Consider the following 25,343-nt stretch of genomic DNA (forward strand, 5'->3'; position numbering starts at 1 on the left):
TGTGAAGTACCAGGAGATCATGGGATGAAGTATTCTGAGTACAGGTACATAAGTATATGAGTAGTATTCATAGCAATAAAAAATTTATTTGATTTGCTAAAGGAAAAATGGGTTGCAAAAAAGCTGAGAAAATGGATACTTGAAAAGGCACAGCAGGACAGCAAGGTGGGAAGGACTCTTGAATAAAACGTACAATGAACATCCCCACTGAAGATGTCAGATATGCATTAAAAATCAAAGGACTTGTTCTGAGGCCTGATTCTTGTACCTGCTTGAATTTGCATTAATTTCCTCATGGTCTTGAGTTCTTGGAGAATGGCCTGCAACGTTGACTGGCAGTTACAAGTACAGCAGTTTGATCCAGCTGACGAATTCACCACTGGAAGTTCCCCTAAGCATGAAAAGAAGAATGACATACTCAAAACAACAAAAAGAAATTATAAGGAATAAAATAAGAAGGCATCTTGACAAGATTTCGAAGCATGTGCAATTATTATAAAACTGTACCTATGGCAAGTTCACCCAATAATTTTCACAATCTAAATTTGGGGGCCTGACATTATCTAATTATCCAGCTTGTCTATTGTGAGGTGCGTGCTGTGTGGTGGGTGGCGGAGCCAGAGTGAACACACCACACAATGAGCTGGCACGGCAGGCCTCCCCATTGTCGGACCTGTTCTCATATAACAATACGGTAAGAATTCACTATAGACACACTTGTGCTAGTTTGCACAAAAAAACAGCTCTTAGAGCAGTCTTACGAAAAATCCATAGTTGCATACAAGAGTTCATATTAAGAATTAAAAGTGGTTAAGACGCTGGGCTCCCACATGGCCAACCACGGTTCAAGTTCCCGGACCTGGCCATTTGCTTTCTTGCTGTCTCTCTCTCTGGTGAGAGCATGTGCCCTCTAACAAAATTAGTAATAATAATAATAATAATAAATTTTAAAAAGAATGAAAGAGTCTGGGGCTGGCAGGTGGTATGGTGGTTAAGGGAGATGGACTCCCACATGATCAACCATGGTTCAAGTCCTAAACTTTGTGGCTTGCTTTCTTGGTTTCCATCCTCTCACTCTGTCCCACTCTGGTCAAATTAAAATAAATAAATTAATATATTTAATTAAATAATAATTTGGAAAAAAAGAATTAAGGCGTCTAATTATTAAAACATAGTTTTAATTTTTTTTTTTTTTTTGGAGAGATTTTCGCTATAGGGCACGTGCGCTCGCCAGACAGACAGAGAGAGACATAGAGACAGAAAGCGAGAAATCACCCTCCAGGGGGGGATGGTCACACCGCAATCCCTTCTCCTCCATTCTCCCCTCGGGATCTTGGGCACGCATGCACACGTGCCCGGCGTGAGTTTTAAGCCACCGGGTCCAGGACGCAAACTGCAGTCGACTACGTGGGAGTCCAGCGACATAGCCATTACGCTAACTGCTGGTTCCCAGCATAGTTTTAATATTAAGCATGTTATTTCAAAAATGAAGAACCATGAACACATGAAAACTCTGAGAATACTCTCTGGCTATGGTTGGAAAAGGAGAAAGCTTTGGGGGATATATTTCAGTTTGATGGGTCGGAATGGTACATAAACTGGCTTTTTTCTAACCTACTAAAGAATAGCCAGGCCTGGTTTCAGTGGTGCATTCTGTTAAGATGCTGTGCTCCACAGGCAGGTGCCACACGGGAGGCCCACACTGATTCTCCATCCAACCTAAAGGCCTGTGCACCAGGCCTGTTCGGTAGTGTGCACCTGTAATTCCAACACCTTGGGAGACTGAGGCAGGAGGATCACAACGTAGTGAGATCTTGTCTTAAAAAAAATAGTGTGTACATATATAAATAATATATATGTGTGTCTATAGAAATAAATATATATTTAATATAAATGTGTGTATACATATATATAATATATATAAGTTATTTAAAAGGCTATCCTCCATCTCTTATCCATTCCCATTTCTTATTTTCCCTCATCATAGTCTCTTTTTCATTGTTTAAATGTAATATATTTCCTTTAATAAAACTATTCTAGTATTCTCCTATTGTTTGCCCATGTATTGGGTTGTCAGAAAAGGCATGATGTATTTTTTTCTATGCAAAAAGGGTACCATGGCTTTTCTGACAACCCAATATTAATTAAACAAATATCTTCCTATTAACCTTAAAATAAAACACCATGTTTGGAGAACTGCTCTAGAGGGCCTCCCTCCACCATCAGTGCTTGCCTAATACCGTAAAATGGGGGATTAAGAGCCTGGGAGCACCTACGCCTTCTCACAGGTGGACGAGGTGAGTTCTAAGGTTGTCCCCCCAGTTACACGTTTCACCACACTTAAATGTAACTTAAACCCTGCTGTATGCATTATTTGTGGATACTGTAGGAAAGTTCATCAGACCAAAATCATGAAATACTTCAAGGTAGCTTAACGTTTCCAGTAGAGGCACAATTATTTACATTAAAGTTGTAGCAACCGAGATGTTATAACTTTAAACTTGCAAATAACTCCAGTGAAGTACCAAAGTAGTCACAATCATCAATAGTGCATCTCTATTGAAACTATGTAAGCAATATATATAAAAAGATCTGTTTTCAAAGGATATGTAAAAATTTATGTTTGGAACTTTTATTAATATCAATAACCTTTTCCAAGGTAAATCCACCACCTCTAATGTGTCCTGGAAAACTTGTTTACTTAAAACTAAATGATGTGGGGTCCACTATTTTCATAGATCTCTACTCCATTCATATCATCTCTTCCACGGCAGTAGAGTTAGGAGAGCCTTAAAGGCTATTGCTTGTCACTATTCTAAGTACTATTTTTATCATTTGTAGAGGACAAAACCAACCCTTTCCAACTCATTATAAATCATTTTCTAATTTTAAAGAGGACTGGCTTTTTATTCATACAGAGGAGTTCTTAAAAAGCCATCTCCTTCTAACCTGGAAGCACGCCAGCATGGAACCTGACACTGGCTTATGTAATATTGAGAGGAAGAGAAGACAGCCACACTGTGCTGGGGGTCCCTGGCTGTCTCAGGGTTGTTTTTCATGCCTCTGAACTGGTTAGTGTGAACTGTGTTAAAAAAGAAAATCAAAATAGTTTTCTTCTTGAAGGATATTATTAAAAGAAAATAAATTTTAAAAAATCCTTAACTTTCTAAGGAAGTTGAAAATGCCTTATTCTTCCTTGTTCTCCTTGTGAAAACGGTAGGTCCTGCATATGTATATATATATTTTATAGAAAAAAATTAATGTCACTGGATGGAAAAATAATATAACCAGAAAAAAACATCATTTTTTTTTCCTTTAAGCTTTGTGAAAAAAAAAAACCTGTCATTTGATTTTTTTTGAATTATAAATTAGGACATTTTAATTAAAGAACTTCCATATTAAAGGGATATTTTTCAAGGATAGTGAAGCCTGGAATAGAAGGTTAAAGTCAGGGTGTCCTGTGGGATGTTAGGTTATCAGCTCTCCTTTTAAAAAAGACTCCTTTTATGACGAAGAAAAGTGAAGGGGTAAGCAGGGGGATCTATTAATAATACAGCATATGACTAGGAAGTTTCTTTTCATTATAAAGGGAAGCTCTTTCTGCCCTAATGTCTAGTCTTTTATGACAGTACAATAATGTCTGCATACTGGCAAATGATAGCCTCAACTTCCTCATCTTTCCCGATTTTGAATTTTGTTTTATTATTATACTCTTCTTCAATTTTTTCCTCTATATCTTCTCTGACTTTTAAAACAACTCAGCGAAGGCAAGAGATTAATGGAGGGTTTAATAAACTGAACTCAAAAGAACATGCTGAATATTTAGAAATAAACAAATCAGGACAAACCATGAGTGCATTCTGAATGTCTGGTGACAGCCATACCATTGGTGTTCGCAGCGGTGTGGGGCTGACTCTGGAAGGTTCTAGAACGAGTGCCATATTGCCCTGAGAACTGCCCGCTTTGGGGTGGTAGCTCATTCCATGCACCACGTGAAGGATGGAGGCTCTGGGGGGCCTCTGTAGAGGAGTTCAATCGCTGAGGCCAGACTAAATCCAAATCCTGGGGCTCTTCTTTTAACTTTTCTCCTTCTTTGCCAACACGCTGATATATCCTCCCAGTGCTGTCATTCAATAATCTCCTCATTCCTGTGATTTGTTTTTTAATTTCCATGCTTTCATCTCCTAATGGAAATAGAGCCAGAGTTAGTGCTGTAAATTAGCAAAAGGAAAAAATAGTTCTGCTACCAAAAAAGCAAAGAATCGTTCCTTGGACATAGGAGAGATTACTGATTCCGTAAATGTACGTAATCAATAGAAATTAAGGGCAGGAAAACGAGCTATGGTCTGAGGAAACCAGTGTATTCCTGGAACGTCTTATTTTAATCTTTTCCTGGCTAAGTTCTCTTATGATGAAAGAGGTTTCCCGAGTGTGTGTTATTGGGGACAAGCTGTATATCCCCTCCTTGGAGGCATTTTCTGAGTAGGGGTGTCATAAGGAAATGGGTTAAGACAGAAGACCAAGGATAGGACCGCAGGGAGGAACTTCTCTGCTCTGATCCGAGCTGCTCCATCCACTTGTTATGGACATCAGGCCAGGCAGGTGTCTATTCCTCCATGGTCAGGTGCCAGGCCAAGGAAGAATTCATAGTGCATGGGATTTGCTGGGATGCAGGGGGATTAGAGAACGGGATGTGTGGCACGTCAGCGGCACTGTTAATAAAGGCTATTCTCTTGGGTGACAAACTATTGGTGAAGATACTGCCTTCAGGGTGGTAACACAGGAGACAGCAATGTGCTGAGTGTCAGTGTAGCAAGTGAGGAGGCTTCGTCTTTCTAGGCCCTGACTCACATGACATCAGTCCATGGATGCCAAGGGGTCCCTGCCCTCCCCAGTACTTGCTGTACAAGTACCAGAAAGGCAGACGTACAGGCTTGCCCCTCTGACCTCCCCTCTGACCAAAGCCACACCCTGGGCCAGCCCAGAATCATACCCATTGCCAAGTCCCCCATAGTGCCAACTCTGTAACTACATGTGAAAGCAACAGACTATTTTGGGGCCCAGCAGTTGGTGTAATGGCTATGTTTCTGTACTCCAATGTAGTCTAATGTGGTTTGAGTCCTGGACTTGGTGGCTCAAACTCATGCTGGGCATGTGTGTGTACATGCCCAGGATTCTGAGAGGAGGATGGAGGAGAAGGGATTGTGGCGTGGCCATCCCAAAGGGGGCGATTTCTCGCTTTCTGTCTCTCTCTGTCTTTCTGGTGAGTGCATGTGCCCTGTAACGAAAACTTCTCCAAAAAAAAAAAAAAAAGGAACAATATTTCTAAACACTCACCTACATTGACTTTTTTTTAATTGTAGCCAAAAAAAAAAAATCAATATATAAAACCCACATAACATAAAACTTATCATCTTAGCCATTTTTAAATGTCCAGTTCAGAAGAGTTGAGTACATTCACAATTGTGGGCAGCCAATCTCCAGAATTTTTACATAGACTTCTTTTTAGGATCCTTTTTTGAATTAATTCAATTTTTAAAATATTTTTTATTATTTTATTTAATCTTATTCATTGCAATTATTTTTATTTTATTTCTTTTGAAGTTGACCAGAGAGAGAAGGAAAGTGAGAGGGGAAGCTGTCAGGTCTGGGAATTGAACCACAGTTAGCCCTGTGGGAGTCCAGCCACCCTAATCACCATGCCACCTGCCAGCCCCTAAGTTAATTAACTTTTTAATGAGAGAGAGAGACAGGAGACAGAGAAAGAGACAGACAGACAAGTACCCTTAACAAAGTCTCACACTACATTCCTCCCCAGCCTCCACAGCCAGTCAGGATCATGAGCATCCAAGCATGCATGGCACGTACAGGCGGACCTGGGAATCTAACCCTAATCTCCCAGTGTGTCCAGCACTCCAGAACCGTGTGCAGCTGCTGCACTACCATGGCTGGGCCTCTTTGTGAAAATACTTTTTCCTTCGAGAGATTTTTTTTTTTTTAAACTAAGATATCTCTACTCTGGACTGGAGAATTCAAAAATATTACTCAAAGATGACTACACAATTTGTATAGATATATATGATTAGTCTGGCACTAATATATTAGAGGCAACTGATACTGATTACGAGCTCTTTCAAATATGCTACCTTCTTAACCTATGTAACAGCCAGTATTCTCACAAAGATAAAGTGTTTTTTTTTTTTCTCTAACCTAGGTGTTAAAATAAAATTCTTAGGCCAGGGTACGTATATACACTCATGTAGTCAGTTACTCTATTAAGTGCTTGAAATTTAAACTATGAGAAAAAAAAAAGAAAATATTATTTGCAAGAACATAGTTCCTGCAAATAAATATGGGCATTTATATAATAAATGTTTCGATGCACTAACAAGCCAGATTTCTCTGTGGAACTGGTACTTGCACAATAACCTAGGTATTTTGTGCTATCTCGCACATGCGTATGTGTGCCCCAAAATCTCAGCACAGAGGAGACATGGAAAAAGGATGGCAGTGTGACCATGCCCCACTGGGGGTTACTTTCTCTCTCCTTCTCTCTCTGTCTCTGTGTCTCTCTGGCAAGTGCACATGCTTTCTGGAAAATTTTTAAAAAACTATTTTTTAAGATTAATTTTATTTAACTTTATTTATTTACTTATTTTTACATTTTGACTAGAGAGGGACAGCATGAGAGCGAGAGCGAGAGCACGTGCGCACGAGAGAGAGAGAGAAAAAGTGAGAAAGCAAGCCGCCAGGTCCGGGACTCAAACCACGGTCAGCCATGTGGGATTCCAGAGCCCTTAACCACCATGCCACCTGCTGGTTCCCCCTCTCCAATTTTTTTTTTTAATAAGAAATCTTAGTATAATGGATTCATGCCATGTGGCTAACTTATTGGTAAAACCACCTTAACGGAAAGTTTAGTAACTAAACTCCCTGGACAAGGTCTATAAAAGATTGCAGGCTGAACTCTACCTCTCATGAAATTTCAAGACACTACTGCAGTCTTTTCTTTATATAAAGAAAGTATGCATGATGTAATAAGTATGAGGGCAACTCAGAAGTTTCCATATAGAGACTCACTTGGCCAGCAGTGGGGATACTATACAGAATACGATTATTCAGAGATCATCGTGACAGAATTAACAAGATAACACACAGGGGACCAGCAGGTGGCGTGCTGGTTAAGGTGCTGGACATTCCCACATGGCTGACCATGGATTGAGTCCCGGACCTGGCAGCTTGCTTTCTCGATCTTTCTCTCTCTCTGTCTCTCTCTGGTCAAAATAAAATAATAAATGAATGAAAAAATAAATAATTATTATTAAAAAAAAGATAACACAGACACACAGGAGTAGGCTGTACCTAGTCCTCATAGTCCTATCTATATGTGCCTTCTTATAAAAACACACACCAAGAACAGTTACCATATTTTTAAACCTACAAATGAACTAGTGTTTATGTATAGGAGGCATCCCATACACTTTTTTAAAGTAATTGAAATAAATGGCTTATCAGAAATATAATGAAGTCCAGGGGAATTAAAGGTAACGTTAAGGCAGTAAACAAACTATATTAATAGAAAGAGTGAAAAAACACCAGAAACAAATTACTTAATAAGCATTTATCAAGCACCTCATAGGCACCAAAGAAATGAGTATCATCAGGGACTAACTGAAAGATGCCCCTCCCCTCCAAATCTCAACATCTTTCACTCAAGTCCTTTTACACTGATTTGTTGCTCTGAAAACAAGTCAGTTGTGGTTCTGATTTCCCTCAGCCTACTGACCCCTACCTCTTTTCATCATGTCCTGGAACTCCAGTCAGCTGCTGACCTCCTACTTGCAATGGTACTTCCTGCTCCCTGGAGAGAGCTAAAATCTAGTTCTTCCCTGGGGATCCTACATTTCTCTGCAGCCTACATAAAAGTTAACTCATTCTCCCTTCTTCAGGGGGCTGGATGGGGTAGATCTGGCTTTCTTCTGGCTCCCCAAAATATCACTTATGCCACCTCAGGAAGAAGCTCACAGAGCTGAACCACCTCCCACTCCTCTTCCCGAGTGGCCCAAGTTCTGTGTGCCTTTGTACAAATGGAAGATTCACAGGAAACGAGTCAGGCAATGAAGTTAGCAAGTACAGTGAGGCCATCCCACTAAGGGCCTTATGTGTCAGGTTGAAAGAGAAGTTTACACCGAAGACAATGGATTATTGTGCTTGATCATTTTAAATGATCTCGTTTAATCTAAGGATAGGTGTGTCCTACAGAAAAATAATCCTGGCCAGTCTATGGGGAAACTGGTATGGATGGAGAACACCAGTTAGAAAAGAAGTGCTAAAAACTAGGTGAAGGACGACGGTTTGTATCAGTAGTTGAGGGGTGGGAATGGCGAGCGAAGATGGAGAGAAATGTAATCGAGGGGCAGGATGAGGGTGTGGCAGTGAACGTGGTGCTCTGCAAGGCTGACCCACATGGGAAGGTGCCCAGTCTGCATTCAGAAACGTCCCTGAGTATGCGGGCACACGTGTGCCTATGATCTGGACTGGCTGAGGCTGGGGGTGAGTTGTACTGTCAGGACCCTACTGGGGGTGCTCTCTGTCTTTATCTCCCAAGGAAGAAACAAAAAGAAGTGTGATCAAATGGGCTTAGTGATGAATAGGATGTGAGAACAGAGCGAGTGAAGGAGACTTCCAGCCTGGGTGAATAAAGGGATACTAACATCAGCCAGAGAATTAAAAAAATAAGGCTCCAGGAGAGTTGGAATATGGTGGGTGAAGAAAATGCACCTAGTCTGGATGAAGAAAATTTAGATAAGAAGGCAAGTGGAAATGTAGCTGTGTTTACGTACAGTAGGTGACAAAGCAGAACCCAGAACTACTCTGTTAGTAGGCTGGTCCCTCTAGACCCAGTAAGTCCCTCAGGGTCACCAGCAAATTAGAGGGAAGAGGACACCCTATAGGGAGATACCAGATCTATTAATTGGGCATAGAGAAAGCATGAAATGTTCAATTAAATATTAAAAGAAATATTACCTCATTTACTTTCAAGCTGGTTAAAGCAAGTCAAGCCTATCTCTTCCTGAATCCTTCCCGATCCTGAGGCAAGCAACAATCACCTTGGTCAGAAGGGACAGCTTACTCTCCCAGTGCAATATCAAATCCATTGCCCAGAGGGGCTGTGCTTGGTAACGTTTCTTCTTTTAATTTAAAGATTTAATTTATTCACGCATTTAATTTGACTAGAGAGACAAAGAGAGAGACAGAGGAGGAGGGCCACTGGGTCTAGGATTCGAACTGTGGTCGGCCACGTGCAAGTGGCCAGTGCCTCAACCACCACGTCACCTGCTGGCCCCGGCGACTTTTAAAAACAATTATAATATTAATTTATTATTATTATTTTCAATTTGACTAGAGACAAAGAGAGAGAGAGAGGGAAAGTGAGAAAGCAAGCCACCAGGTCTGGGACTCGAATCATGGTCAGCCATGGGGGAGTCCAGTGCCTTAACTACCATGCCACCTGTCGGCCCGTTTGGTGACTTTCTGTAGCAGAATGGACTGATGGAATCTTGAAGAATGGGATACAGTACTGGGAAGACTTCCTCTATCATACTCAGTTTTGTCTATTTTAAAGAGGCCAGGGCCAGGTGGTGGTGCAGCAGTAACACAACCGAACTCAGATGGGAAAGGTGCTGGGTTTCCTTCCCAGGATTTCCCTGAGCATGCTGGGCGTGCAAGTGTGAGCCTGTGTTTCAGACCAACTGAGACTGGGGGTGGGCTGCAGTGTGAGCTTGTGTTTTACACTGAGACGGGGGGTGGGCTGCAGTGTGACCCTGTTTCAGACCAACTGAGACTGGGGGCGGGTTGCAGTGTGAGCCTGTGTTTCAGACCAACTGAGACTGGGGGTGGGCTGCAGTGTGACCCTGTTTCAGACTAACTGAGACTGGGGGTGGGTCGCAGTGTGAGCCTGTGTTTCAGACTAACTGAGACTGGGGGTGGGCCGCAGTGTGATCCTGTTTCACACTAACTGAGACTGGGGGTGGGCCGCAGTGTGAGCCTGTTTCACACTAACTGAGAGTGGGGGGGGGCGGCGGGGTGGGCCTGTAACTGAGACTGGGGGTGGGCCGCAGTGTGAGCCTGTTTCACACTAACTGAGACTGGGGGTGGGCTGCAGTGTGAGCCTGTTTCAGACTAACTGAGACTGGGGGTGGGCTGCAGTGTGAGACTCTGTTACGAATGTCCCCTCTACCCCACAGAAAATAAACTTTAAAAAAAAAGAATCCTTTGAAGAACTTAAAGAGCTAATGAAAAAGGCAATAAAAAAGAACAAAGGAACAATGAAAGGTTAAAGGAATTGGGTTCCTTTACTAAGAAATAAATGACTATCGGGTCACTTAATTATCTTCAAATAAACTGTAAGGTATTATGTAAAGGGCACTCATCTTTATCAACAAGAAAAAAAATGAATTGAAAATGTAGCTTCCAGGCAGGAGGTCAGAGGGCAACAGATGGTCTTAAAGAGCTGACCCTTCCAGTTCATAAATAATAGAAATGGAATGCAGAAGCACCTGAGGAAGAGGTGACAATAAGAATGCTTCTCTCTTTGGGATGATAAAAAAAAGTTCTGAAACCGGATAGTGGTGAGGTTGCACAACACTGTGAATATACTTCCTAAAAAATGCTTTAAAACTCCTTGCGTTTTTCAGGTAACAGCATGTTTAAATAAAGAGAACAAAATTGAGTTTATCAGTGAGAAGTAATAAGATGACCAAGATTATACAATATGGATAAAGTATTTCCTCTCAAAAGCTAGTAGAGGCTGGTATGGAGCCATGTAGCAGGAAAGCCTGCACTCCAGTCTGCTAAGTGACAGCAGGGAGGGAGCACAGGAGGGTAGAGGAAGGGCCCCTCCAGTGAGTTGGAACAGGAACCTGAAGTGGATCTAGGAGGAGGTGTGGTAAGGGAAGATCTGAGGAGGCCTCCCTCACTCCAGACCCCCATGAACACACGGTATCATCAAGGTTTTAACTGGTAGCCCTGGGGAAGGCGGCCATGCTTACGAGAAATCAGTGACTCTAATTCAGCAAAAAATGGTCTGAAAAGCAATAGTCTATGGAACAGAGCAATAGTTTTCCTTTCCAAGTGGGTCCTTTCTTCAAATGCAATCCTAAGTAGAACCCCAGTAAACAAAGAAGAGCAAAGCTCTGCTGAGAAGGGTGTGCCAGAACCCAGATCCTTGACACAGGCCTTGGAGCACCTCAAGAGCTCCAGGGGCTCCATGCAACATGGTCTGAATGCCACTGAAAAGGAAAGAAGCAAAGGAGTGGTTACAGAATCACTTCATGGGCTGAACCAAATCCAGCAAGGAGGAGCCAGACTGCAACTATATTGCCAAGTGCTTGAGGAATCTTATTAAACTGAAAACTACAGGTGACAAATACCGAAGCAGCTCAATCTATACTTGGAATCTACACATAACAGACAATTATGTTCCTTTCATATCTATTTAGATAATGTCAGGTTCATCTATTCGATAATTATGTATTATACTACTACTATATATGAGATACTACGTAGCTAAAAAAAGAAAACTAAGAAACAAAAGCTAGAGCCCCTCTTTTCATGAGTCTGTAGGCTAGCATGGGAGACAAAATAAACGCACAAAAGATCGCAATGCCTCACTTCTAACAAGTGGGCAGGTGTGACTAGCACCGGTCAACTGCAGCAGGGTGGGAGGAAAGGCTCTCTCTCTCTGAGGCATGGTACCAGGACAGGGACCAAGAAAGGCAGCCATAGATCCTAACTGTAAAACAGGCCTTCGAAGCAAACAGGGCAAAAAGGGCTTAGAGTGGGTATTAAGAGCCAAAACAAGCAAAGGAATACCAGGAAAAGAAACAACAACTGTTCAAAATGGGTGATCACACAGTTTCTCGGACGGTTCTCTCAAAGAACAGCAAAAGACAAGGGGGAGTAAATATCTGAAAAGTTTGGAGGTGAATTTAGGAGCAGAATAAGGAACAAATGATTTTCTTTGACATTCTTCTGTTTTATTTATTTATTTTTAAATTCAAGTATTATCCTGTAGTCTCGTCATTTCTGTATTTAATTTTTAAAACAACTGTCCACCCATAGAGACATAGAGCTTCCAATAGATCCTCGAACAAAAATGGCTACCCACAGTGACACATTTGCCAGGTGAAAAAGTACAGGGCCAGTGGAAGAGTGGGTTGGGCCATCACAGAGGCAAGGATTGGAGCTTGTAAATCAGGCTTTGAAATGTCGCCAGCTACACTTTCTAGGAATACATTTATAGTGTCCATGATTACACAAACGAAACCAAGGTGATATACGATAAATGCCTTAGAAGTTGTGTAAGTGACAAATGTTTCAGGAATTAAGGAGAAGAAGAGATTATTTTAAACTGGGAGGTTTATATGTAGCTTCATGAAGATAGTAAGATGGGGGGGGGTGTTAAATAAAAGATGCTAATGAGTGGGCCAGTGGGTGGCTAGTTAAGGTGCTGGATTTCCACATGGGTGACTGCAGTTCAAGTCCAGAAACTGGGGACTTGAAGGTCATGCTAGGCATGTGTGCCTGTGTGCCCAAAATCCAGAGAGAAGAGTGGAAGAGAGCAGACTGCAGTGTGGCCATTCCCCCAGGGAGTGGGGAGGTGATTTCTCACTTTCCCTCTTTCTGTCTCTGTCCAGCAAGCATATGCGCCCTATGGCAAAAACCTAAATAAAAAAAAAAAAAAAAAAAGATGCTATTGATTCTCTGAGTACTTCAGGAAAGAGAAAAGAGGAAACAGCAGAGCTTGGGGTGGAGAAAAAACCAAAGTGGGCAATGGTGAATACGGTAACTCAGCAGGAGTTAGGACAACAGATGGGCTAAGATGAAAACCTTGATGATTTGACTTAATCCAGAACATGGCAGCAAATGAAGGGAAGTTTTTCAAAAGATAGTGATAATGACACAATTAGAACTATAAGACTAATTCAAAGAGTTTATCTACTTATCTTTTCCCCAAATATTCTTATATTATAAAAAACAAAGTTATATTTTATAATAGAGTATGGCTGCTGAGTGTTCCACTAATGAGCAACTGCATCCATCAAATGATTAAGTCTGAAACCACCACATCAAATAGTGATCATGAATAATCAAATCAAAGAGTTAAAATCTCAGACACAAGGAAGGAGTCTTACAAATCCATACAGAAGACAATCTAATAATGGAAAGATAGGCAAAGGACATGAACATGTAATTCACAAGAGAAACACAATAAATATTGTAAGTCATCTCTTCCTAATTAACATAATAAAATTAACAGAAAAGTGTTTGCCTTTTAATCTGGCCAAGACTAAAAATTCACAAGGCCCATTTTTAGTGAAGGTATACAGGGTTTAAGTCACTCTTACATGATGCTGGTAGGGATATAATTTGGCAAAATCTTTTTTGGAGCAGAATTTGGCAATTCCGCTTACAAGAATTTATCTTACAGAAATATTCCAACAACTACCCATAACATATGTGTAAGAATATTTACTGCAGCATCATGTTACTAGGGAAGCACTGGAAACAACCCAAACATTAAAAGAGTGTTAGATAAACAAATATGGCATAACAGTAGAATGAAATAATGGCACAGGTTGAGCACCCCCATCTAAAATGCTTGGGACCAACATTTGGGAAGGGTTTCGAACTTGAAACATTTTGGAATTTAGAAATATCTGCATACACGTAAGGAGATATCTTGGGGATGGGAACCAAGTATAAATACAGAATGTATTTTCATTCCATCTAGACCTTATACACATAGCCTAAAGGTAATTTTATGCAATATTCTGTATTGCAGCATTTTGAGTACATCCTGTCACATGAGGTCAGGTGAGGAATTTCCCACTTGTAGTATCATGCCAGTGCCCAAAAAGTTTAGGATTTTAGAGCATTTCGGATTTCAGATTTTTCAACAAAAGATGTGCAACCTGTATATTATTACACATCTGTAAACTGTGAAGGAGGCTGGGAACCAGCAGTTAAGCGTAATGGCTATGTCCCTGGGCTCCCACATAGTTGACCGTGGTTTGCATCCTGGACCCGGTGGCTTAAAACTCACGCCGGGAGCGCGTGCGTGTGTGCCCAAGATCCCGAGAGGAGAATGGAGGAGAAGAGATTGCGGCGTGACCATCCCCCCTGGGGGTGATTTTTCCCTTTCTGTCTCTCTGTCTCTGTCTGGCGAGCGCACGTGCCCTATAGCGAAAACCTCTCCAAAAAAAAAAAAAAAAGAGTGAAGGAGGCCACTGTATAGTCATTTGGAATACGTGCAAGAAAAACTGTAAATTCCACGAGAGTCAATTTTGAGATCCTGATCATCTCATTCACTACTAGATAACCAGGGCTGACCTCTGCTGGCTCAAACTAGGTGCTCCCTAGGCATGAAACGAGTGGAGATTCAGTTAAACAAAGTCAGTTGCAACATATTATGTAGTGTGATTCTATATTTATTTTTTGTAACACACAAACACACATATATGTATATTAATATTTTAAAAAGAATTGTTAATGGTGATTATCACTGGACAGTGTGATTGTGATTACTTTTTACTTTATATCTTATTTTCAACTTTATAAACTTTAACTTGAAAAACGATTTTGAAATGGGGCCAACCTGTGGCATGGTAATGAGGTGGCTAGATCCCATATGGCTGCCCACGTGGTTCAAGCCCTGAACCAATGTCTTGAAAGACATGCCAGGCACCTATGCATGTGTGCCCAAGGTCCAGTAAAGGAGAGAGAGGTGAAGAAGTGACTGTGGTGTGACCATTCCCCATGGAGGGTGCTTTCTCATTCTCTATACCACTTGCCTCTAGCACATGCCAATACCCTCTGGCAATTTTTTTTTCAAGTTTTGAAATGAACATGTATTGCTTTTTTGAAGAAAAAAATAATCTAGAAGAATTATTTATAATCTTTTCCCTGTGGTATTCCAAAGCTGGGTGTAAGGCAACTGGTAGGAACAGCTATGAACACAAAAACATCTTAACGCGGTTGGGCAAGTATGACTAACAGGTGGCTAGAGGTAGCAGCAAAACAATGTCAAGGAAGGAGCATCTGGGGTGTGGGATGTTTTGCAACCTCTGGAATACATGCCTAGAACATTTTCTCTTGAAACTCATAACAAGCCATGTATTCTAAAAGGGAATTTGGAAGTATTTAGGGGAAAGATTTTTTTTTTTTGAGAGGTTTTTTGCTAGAGGGTGCGTGTGCTCGCCAGACAGACAGAGACAGACAGAGAGACAGAAAGCGAGAAATCACCCCCCCAGGGGGGATGGCCATGCTGCAATCCCTTCTCCTCCATTCTCCTCTCGGGATCTTGGGCACGCACGCACACGTGCCTGGCGTGAGTTTAAACCACCACGTCCAGGACACGAACCACGGTCGACTATGTAGGAGTCCAGCGACATAGCCATTACGCCAGCTGCTGGTCCCGAGGGGGAAAGATTGTTAAAGCTACCATTAATGGAGCACTTGCCACACACCAGGCCCCCAGGCACATAATCTGGCTACATTTAACTTTGAGAACAAGCAAAGAGGTACAAATAGACGTACACATTTACCCAGAAGGACACGGGCTGTGAGGGTAAAGATGTGAACTGGGTAAATCAGGCTCCTAGGTCTATGTTTTCTACTCTAGTAAACTGTTCAACTAACCAGCTGAGTGGCAGGATGGACTCCACTCAGAGACCACTGAGCTTTGTGGTGCCAAGGGAGCTGTCATGACAAGCTGTTTGAACCTGTTAGCACCTTAACCACCACAGTTATGTTAGCACACACAGTGGGACCAATGAACCACTGTACTATCACTTCCGACTTGGTTGTACTGTTCCAAAGAAAGAATTCAGCTCAGATATTTCCTTTTTTAAAAAAGAATTATTTCTTTATACAATTCCACTATGTTATTATTATTATTTTTAGATTTGACCCAAGAGAGAGAAAGGGAAAGTGAGAAAGCAAGCTGCCAGGTCCAGGACTCAAACCACTGTTGGCCATGTGGGAATCCAGTGCCATTAATCACCACGGCACCTGCCAGCCCTTTGGATATTTCCTTTTAAATTGGAAACTTGGTTCAGGGAATCCTGTTAGTTCTACAAACATTATAGATTAAGAGTTCGGAAAAGTGGAATATGAGTTTGTGTTCATGAGTCTATGAAACATATATCAAAAGTCTTCAAAGGCTAACAATACTCATAGGAAAAATATAAAAGCATTGGAGACTCAGGGCTACTTCCAAATTCCTTATAGTAATATAGCCAAAATTTTACCTTCCTTCAATAAGAGATAAAATGTTTATAATTTACTGTTGTTAGGAAAAAAAACACATCTTTTTAATATCAATATAATGTACAATGTTGATCCTCTGCTCTACAGTACAGAAAACTTCCAACAGCGTTCTAACATAGAAGTACAACTGTTTCTCCTGTGATGTTAATTCACCTACCTACATGGACCAGTTAGGTAAGAACATGATTAAGTACTGTCTGTAGTATGTTTCTTTACTCACTTTAATTTATAAAATATTACAAGGTAAATACACATGCTGCTGCCCAGTTTTATAAAACTTCAATGTAAATAACATTAATGCTAATAAAAAATGGATCACATGCCCAAAATCATCTTCTTTCAAGGACCTCAAGAAACTCAAGAGAACTTTGGGTCCAAAGGCACTCTGAGAGTGGTGGCTTTCCCTGAATGAGACTAGGAGGAAATCTCTAGGGCTAAGGGAGTAGCAGCTTAAATCAGTGGCTTTCAACCTTCTCTGACTGTGGTTCACAGCAAGATAAACATTTCTCATGACGACCTAGCACACACAAGCATTTTTGTATACCATGCACGCTACTGTAACAAAAGTTTCATGAACTTATTTGCTGTATGCAACATACAGGCCTTTACTATTATTATTATCGCTGTTATTGTTGTAGTCAAGTGTTGATGACAACCCACTAAGTTGATTTTGTGACCCACCGATAGGTCACAACACTGATGGAAAACACTAATTTCGATGTGCAGGGATTTTAGGACACAGGTTAGGCATCTTCTTCTCTACCCTCTACTCCTCTGATACACCAGTTCATCCTTTCTTCTGACTCCAGTGACCATCTACATGTAACGACTCCAGACCTAGACATCCAATTGCTTACTGGACAGCCTCACTTGGACATCTCAAAAGCAACCTTAAAAATCTCATCTAAAAATGTATTTTATTATGACCATTCCCAAGCCTTAATAAGTGTTACTAACTCAGCTGTCCAAGCCAGAAACTTGGGAGTCATCCCTCTGTCCCTCCTTCCCACGGCCAATGCATCACTAACTAGGTCCTGCTCCTGATACCTTATAAATTACTTTAGCTCCTTCCACTTCTACCTTCCCATCCTCATTATTATTTGATGGGACTAGTTCCACAAGCCTTTAGTATCATTTCTCAACAGTCTATCTTCTACCCCGAAGCTAGAACTACTCTTTCAAAAATGCATGTCTCATGACCTCATGTACCTTTGCGGAATGCCAACAATTTAGGACAGAGCCCCAGCTCGGCCACACGGCTCTGACAGTCCCGCATCTGCCTCCTTGCCTATTTCGCAGCCTTGGCTCTTGCCACATGTCCCTCTCATTCTATAGTGGTGGTTCTCAGGCTGGCTGCACATGAGAACCCCCTGGGCCACTTTTTAAACACACCAGTGGCCAGGTCCCCTTTATAACAATTCAATCAGAATGTCATCAGTGGCTGTCACAGACAACCAGAGACCCTCTGTGCCAGTTCTTTGGAAGTGCTCCCACTCTCTCTGATCTCCACGTATGCTGCCCCTTCAGTACTCTCAGTCCTACCCTTCTACTTGCCCTTCAAGTCTCAGCTTAAATGCTAATTCCTCAAGTCCCTCAGACCTAATGAAAACCCTGTTCTATGTAGAATCCTTTTTTTTTTTTTTTTTGAGAGGTTTTTGCTATAGGGCATGTGTGCTCACCAGACAGACAGAGACAGAGAGCGAGAATTCACCCCCTAGAGGGGATGGCCATGCCGCAATCCCTTCTCCTCCATTCTCCTCTCGGGATCTTGGGCACGCACACACACGCGCCTGGCGTGAGTTTAAGCCACCGGGTCCAGGACTTGAACCGCAGTTGACTACATAGGAGTCCAGCAACATAGCCATTACACTAACTGCTGGTCCCATCCTTCACTTTTCTTATCACAACCTAGTCTGGCACTATTGGCTATTCAATTAATATCTATAAAATGAAAACAAAAATAAGTAAGTTATAGCAGTAGTGATGATAGAAAGATGTGGTTGAGGGACCAGCAGTTGGCGTAATGGCTATGCCGCTGGACTCCCATGTAGCCCACTGTGGTTCGAGTCACGGACCCAGTGGCTTAAACTCAGGCTGGGCATGTGTGTGTGTGTTTGTGTGTGTGTGTGTGTGTGTGTGTGCCCAAGATCCTGAGAAGAGAATGGAGGAGAAATCACTCTGGGGTGATTTCTCGCTTTCCGTCTGTCTCTGTCTGTCTTTCTGGTGAGTGCATGTGCCCTATAGCAAAAACCTCTCCAAAAAAGAAAAGAAGAATGCTACGGTTGAGGAAAGATAGGGAAAAAATGCTGCGACTGAGATGCAAGAGGTAAACTCAAAAATCTGTGTCATCTTTGAAAGAAAATCTCCTTCCCTCTATGGAGTGTGTGTGTGTGGAGGGGCTGGGTTAGCAAGCCAAGGCCATTTGATGCTTACATTCCAGTCATGCACTCTTATGAAAGCTTTCCCCAAGGAACACGTCTCATCTTCATCTCCTTCCTAGTTCTTCAAAGTCTCCCCCAATAGACAAATGAGAAGACTAGGCCGCTTGCCCAGGATGACCAAAGGAAACCAGGGGAGGGAGCCCAGATCAGATCTGGACCACACCTCCGTGGTACTCCAGCTTTCTGAGAGTGGAGTTAAAAAGAGGAACACTGAACTTGTTGAGAAATGCGAAAGCTAACATTCATGCAGCAACTCCTCAGCCATATTTCATGCTGTGCATATTAAGGTGCCCATTAAAGTCTTGCTAGTAATTGAAAAAAATTATATATGTGCAATGAGAATGAGTTAATGTTAACAGAAGAATCTTAACTTTTGCATCTCCTGACTTTTTCCTTTTAAGTTGTACCTTAACCTTGCATTTTTGTAGGGTTCTTTACATTTTTATATGAAGGTGTAAAGTCATATTTGAGATATAATTCCATTAACTATACAAGCAACTTCACAGTCTATTATGTTGCATCAACTTTTTCTGAAAAAATAAATTGTTAAGGATATTATTCCTGGAACAGAATAAATTCTTGGAATTACTGAGTAACTTATGTACCGTACCACTGTTCCAAGAACACATTACTTATTTTATCATGACAAAGTAAAGTTATTAATCTTCTGGCTTCCATTTCAACAATGAGAAATGCTGGGAGATGCACAGACACCTGCACTACATTTCAGTTCAACTTTATATCATCCATAAACAGCTCTGTTTTGGACATCTCGTCCAAACAAATGCTCCCAGAATACTTGATGCAGCATTCGATTTTTATGAAACTGTAAAGTTCCTTGCTGTTAATTACAGAGACAAATGTCTCCTCACACATTTGGTTACCAGATAGCATAATTAGTTTTCTCCATTAACCTTTCAGATATAAAATTTGATTTTCAAGTAAAAAACATTGCAAAACCCTTGGAATTCAAATAACATAGTATATTTGTACATGTTTGGGAAAAAAATGCAGTACTAAGAAAACAGTTTTATGAATTCTTATTTACAAGGATACTGATTATCTGGAACACTGAAGGAAAATCTGCCTAAACTTTGACTGATCTTAACATATAAAACGAAATATGCATGTCTTAAGCTGTCCTCTGTATAGAAAACAGGCACAGCTACCTGGCCATCAGGGGAATGTGCCCCTTGATGCCCCCTGCTAGTTACGGCCAGACAGGAGAATTAGTTCATCATAGTCTCGCCTCTGTTCCCCCTTCACATTGGCATCTGTGAGACAGCATAGGAGGTAAGGTGTGCAGTTAGTGGCAATGGCATAGTTTTCTTCTGTTCAAAGCTCAACTGGCCCCAAGATGACGGATCCCACAGCCATGGCCTGCTAAGGATTATGCTGTAGTGCACACGTGCAGGAGTATGTTGGGTTGTCACAGTGTCTAGGTGAGCCGTTATACACATTTATGTCTCTATGTAGCCAACATTTTGAGGGTGAGCCGACCTCACGCGCCTGCACAGAAAACTGTCTCAACTCAACACACGGTCCCACTTGAATCAGCTGATATCTGGCAACACATTACATCTGTATATGTTTTAACCTGGTACTCTTCTTTTATTCAAAAAGAGTCACTAAGAATCTACTCTGGAGACCAGCAGATGGCATAATGGTAGGTTGCTGGATTCCCATGTACTTGACCATGGTCTGAGTCCTGGACCCAGCAGCTTAAAACTCACGCCAGGTTGGGACCAGCAGTTAGCGTAAGGGCTATGTCACTGGACTCCCATGTAGTCAACTGCAGTTCGAGTCCTGGACCCGGTGGCTTAAACTCACACTGGGCGCATGTGCGTGCGTGCCCGAGGAGAATGGGGGAGAAGGGATTGCGGTGTGGCCATCCCCCCGGGGGGTAATTTCTCACTTCCTGTCTCTCTGTATCTCTCTGTCTGGTGAGTGCACGTGCCCTATAGCAAAAAACTCTCAAAACAAAAACAAAAACAAAAACAAAAACAAAAACCTCACGTCAGGTAGCATGTGCGTGTGTGCCCAAAATCCCGAGAGGAGAATGGAGGAGAAGGGACTATGGCATGGCTATGCCCCCTAGCGGGGGATGATTTTTTACTTTCTGTGTCTCTCTGTCTCTTCAGCAAACACACGTGCCCTATAGCAAAAATCTCTCTTAAGGAAAAAACATCTATTCTGTGCCAAGTCTTGTATACTAGGAACATGGTAAACATTTAAAACTCAAAGTATTGTTCTGAGGTGCTGGCCTCCCACATGGCCAGACACAGTTCGAGTCCTGGACCTGGTGGATTGCTTTCTCACTTTCCCTCTCTCAACCTCTTGCTCTTTCATCAAATTAAAATAAATAAATAAATAAATGTAAATTAAATAATTCTTTTTTATAAAAAGTATCACTCCAAAAGAATTCAAGCTGAGACTTGAAAGATAAAGGATTACATAGACAAGGGTAGTAGAGGTCATCCTAAGCAATGAGACCAGCAGCGCATATGCCAGGGCCACAGTGCTGCGATATTCTGGGAGTGCCTTCACACTGCGCACCGTGAATCTGCAAGGCCCTAATGGAAGAGATGCCTGCACACACAGGTTCAGTAGTGCATCCTACTGCACAGTTAGGTTTTGTTTGCTCATTTGTTTGTTTTCCAGAGAGCATATGTACTTACTAGGGACACAGAGAGAGGAGGGGGAGAGAAAGCATCCCATAATGGGACATGATCTTGCTACAATCCCTTCTCCTCCATTTCTCTATCCTTTCAGAATCTGGGGCATGTACACACATGCACCCAGCATGCTTTTCAAGCTACCTGACCTGGGACTCGAACTATGGTCAGTCATGTAGGATCTGGCTCCCTCAACTACTATGCCCTTGGGCCAGTCTCAGAGTTAGACTTTGGAGGGGAGACTGCTATTAACCTAATAAAAGAGAAAACATATGTAATGCAAAATAGACATTCCATGTTAGTGTTCCATATTTCTAATATGTGAGGTTCAGTTAGCTACTAAGAAGGATGCATATATTTCACTAGTTGAGCTAGTGAAAAGCTTGGTGGTAAAAAGTAGATTAATAAAATCTGAAACTGGTTGATTTTTTTACCTCAATATTAAATTTAAAGCTGGACTCCTCTTTCACTCATTCATTGTACATTTCTCGATTGTTATATGACTAGCATAGTGCTGGACAGTGGGGACAGGGTGATGACCTTCAGGGAGGTGACAATCTAGTGAAGGGGATACAGAAGAACATTAATACTACCTTTTTCTGGGTAAAGATATGCACAGCATGCTGTGGAAGGGAGATGAAGGGGAATAGAGTGAAGACTACCTGGAGGAAGCTCATCAAGACAGACAGGAGGAAAGGGAGAAAAGTACCTCCAATGGGTCATGACCATGCTGCAGTCCTCCTCCATTTCTCCATCCTGTCAGGACTTGGGGTACATGTGCACACGCTTCCTATTTTTCATGCCACAGGAGCCGGGACCAAATTGGTTGGTCTTATGGGATCCAGCTCCCCCAACCGTTAGGCTCTGGGGCCAGCCCATCAACTCCGGAAGTTTTACAGGAGGAGTGAGGATCAGGCGAAGAGGAAGGATGGAGGGGGAGGAGGCGTAGGTGTAGAATTCCAAGCACAGGAGTCGTACATGCAGTCACTGAGGTGAGAAAGTGCATGGCCTAAGGTGTGAGGGGGCAGGCCATGCACCTCCTCACCTTGAGTTGTGGGTGTTTACTTGCACATCTTTCTCAATCTCTCGTGATGGAAATCGCTGAGATTTCTCGATCCCTGCAGGAATGAAAAGCAGTCAGGAATGGCTGAGCATGGGCGGTGAGAAGAGCACACAGGAGTAAAATGGAAAAAGTGGAAGGGTGGCAGTGCATGCTGGGCCTTAGCTGTCATGATAAGGAGCTTGGATCTTAACCAGAAAGTATGAGATAGTGAAGAATTTCAGACAGAGGAGCAACCCAAGCTGCCCATTCTCTGCTAAGGAATCCGGATCAATCGCCGTGGGGTCAGCTTCTGCTCTCTCCCGTCTCACTCTCCCGCCAGCATGTGCATTCCTTTCCAGGTCATCTTCTCGCCAATAATCTGTTACTTACAGGAATAACAGACTTCCTGTGTAAATGTCCTAGGTCTATTTTTAACTCTGAGATGCAAAACACACTGTTCCAAAAATCTTTATTTTATCTTATAGGTTGCCACATTATTTTCTTTCAAAAGTCAAGTCACAGTCCCGCAGGAACCAGAGGCTAAACTGGCAATACATCTGCTTAGCTTCTGCCCTTCAGGAAGAATTTTTTTTTTTTTTTTTTTTTAAGAATTTGGTCATGAGCAGTGTAGGAAGAGTAAAATATCATGACACGTTCACTCCTCACTTAAGAGGACAGTTGCTAAAACACATAGAGCCCCCTTGAGAAAGAGAAAGAGAGTTGTTTTCTTGAAATAGATGCTGCCCCTACCAAGGCCTTGGAGAGAGGCTGCAGGATGGCCCTCTGCCCCTTTCTTCTTCTTGGGCATCTGTGGCACATACAACTTGCTGTGTTATGTGCTGGGGCCCTATTCCCTTTGCAATGTGACAGTTGCTAATGTTTGTTGTTGGGCTTTCTTAATGCATAGCTTTATTTTCTTAAACTAAAAAAATCTTGCTGGTGTAGAATCTGAGAAATATACAATGTAACTATCCGTTTAGAGACAGGTCACCTTTACCTTCAATGTAACTATCCGTTTAGAGATAGGTCAACTCTACCTTAAGCAACCCCATAAAGCTGTACAAACGCTACAGCAGAATACAAAGTAAGCAGAACACTGAGTTTTGGATTTTAGGTTTTCAACACATTGCTGGCTTTTATATGTGAGTTGCTTTCCTTTTTTTGATATTTTCTAGATTTGAAAAAGATTTTAAATTGTATCTCACAAATCAACATCAGAAATCCCAAATTTCCCCTTTAGCTTGGTACATTACAACAGCTTCTTCAAGTTAGAAGGGGCCTATTGTAGTTGAGCTCACTGAATGTCTCTGAAATCTCCATACAGTAGTATATTTTAAGATAAACCTGCAGAGTCCTACACAACAGTTGAGTACCTATTATGAATACCATGAGGTTGCTAGGTGCGCTGAAAGATCCAAAAGAGAATCCAGGCCACATCTGCCCTCTAGGATTTGACGATTTCCATCACGAGAGATTGAGAGAGACATGCAAACAACCACAATTCAATGTGGTGACTGTGAATGCTAGCGGGTTGAATCTACAAGGCAACCTGGGGCACAACAGAGCCTGCAGAAAACTGTTAGGCAGCACAAGGAAGACGCAGAAAAAAAGCAATGTTATTTAGTACTAGGTGTTCAGAAGAAAGGCTAACTTCTAATTTGGAATGGAAGGGAAAGGGGGATAATAAAAATAAGAACATAGTGTTTTCCAGCTTCCAAAATACCTTACCATATTGGAGTTTCTAAACGTTAAAGGAAAACCTGATGAGGTAGTTAGTGCCAACATTATTATTGTATTATAGTAGATTTTAAAAGGTGGGGGATGTGGCCCAGTAGTATAATGCGTAGGTCTATCCATGGAAGCTGGATTCAACATGGCTGATCATGGTTTGATTTCTGGCCCCAGGAGCTTGAGAAACATCCTAGGCACATATGTTTCTATGCTCAAAATCCTGACAGGATAGGGAAATACAGGAAAGATTATTCTGGCATGATCACACTCCATTGTGGGGAGGCTTTAGCTCTCTTTCTCTCTGGTGATCTTGAGAAAAATTTTTTAAGTTTTTGTCATAGGTCATGTGCATTCACTCTAACAAGACAGAGAGAGGAAGTGAGAAATCACCTCCCAGGGAGATGGCTACACCCACAATCCCTTCTCCTCCATTCTCCTCTTGGGATTTTGGGCACAACCTGGGTGTTTTCAGGCCACTGGTCTAGGACTCAAACACAGAGCTGGCTACATGGGATCCTGGTAGCTTGAAAAACATGCTGAGCACAGGTGTGTGCATGCCCAAAATCCAGAGAGCAGAATGGTGGAAAAGGTATTGCAGCATGGCTATCCCCCGGGGGCGCTTTCTCACTCCCCACTCCCCTCCAGTAAGCACATGTACCCTAGAGCAAATTTTTAAAAATAATAATAAAAAAAGGAGTTTTGCCCGAGATGTTATTGTTAACCTGAGATTCAAACCAGGGTTTCTGACTCTAAATCTGACTTCTCTCTACTATGTTATGAAGTGAACAGGTTCACAAGCCTAGGTTATATGTAAATTGACCTTTAAAACCCAATGGAAGAGACAGGATTTTACCAAGAGTTTGGCAATGGGGTAAGACATGGTACAAGACTTTGAGAGAAAAAGCCATCGCAAAAGGGCAGTGATGAGAATGAGAGGGAAGTGCTTTAGGAGGGAATGAAGTGGGCTCGGTCTGACATGTGCACATGTTTTACTGAGGGCAAAGAGGGAGATGAGGCTGGGAAGGTAAGCTAGAGATACCAGACAGAAATAGAGAAGGGGTCCTTGCTTCCACTTTCTACCAGGCAGCAGGGTAAAGCAGAAAGAATGTGGCCACAGGTTTC

At 42.0% G+C, this 25,343-nt stretch overlaps 1 protein-coding gene across 11 annotated transcripts in view; it reads right to left on the reverse strand.

Annotated features, from left to right (window-relative positions):
- The window catches only part of BEND7 (BEN domain containing 7), a 153,446-nt gene that overhangs the window by 119,468 nt on the left and 8,635 nt on the right, over positions 1-25,343 (reverse strand). For 9 of the 11 annotated variants that reach the window (XM_014584957.2, XM_027769045.1, XM_006170373.3 and 6 more), the window contains 2 exons: positions 3,849-4,184; positions 269-391 (listed from right to left, as the gene is read on the reverse strand). In XM_014584957.2, coding sequence (XP_014440443.1) covers positions 269-391; positions 3,849-4,173 — 448 coding nt within the window. In that variant the 5' untranslated portion in view covers positions 4,174-4,184. The remainder of the gene's footprint in view (positions 1-268; positions 392-3,848; positions 4,185-25,343) is intronic. The other 2 variants (XM_014584955.2, XM_014584954.2) reach the window with 1 other exon arrangement.

The sequence above is a fragment of the Tupaia chinensis genome, unplaced genomic scaffold (assembly GCF_000334495.1).
Source record: "Tupaia chinensis unplaced genomic scaffold, TupChi_1.0 Scaffold148242_1, whole genome shotgun sequence".
In the NCBI taxonomy this organism is placed as follows: domain Eukaryota; kingdom Metazoa; phylum Chordata; class Mammalia; order Scandentia; family Tupaiidae; genus Tupaia; species Tupaia belangeri.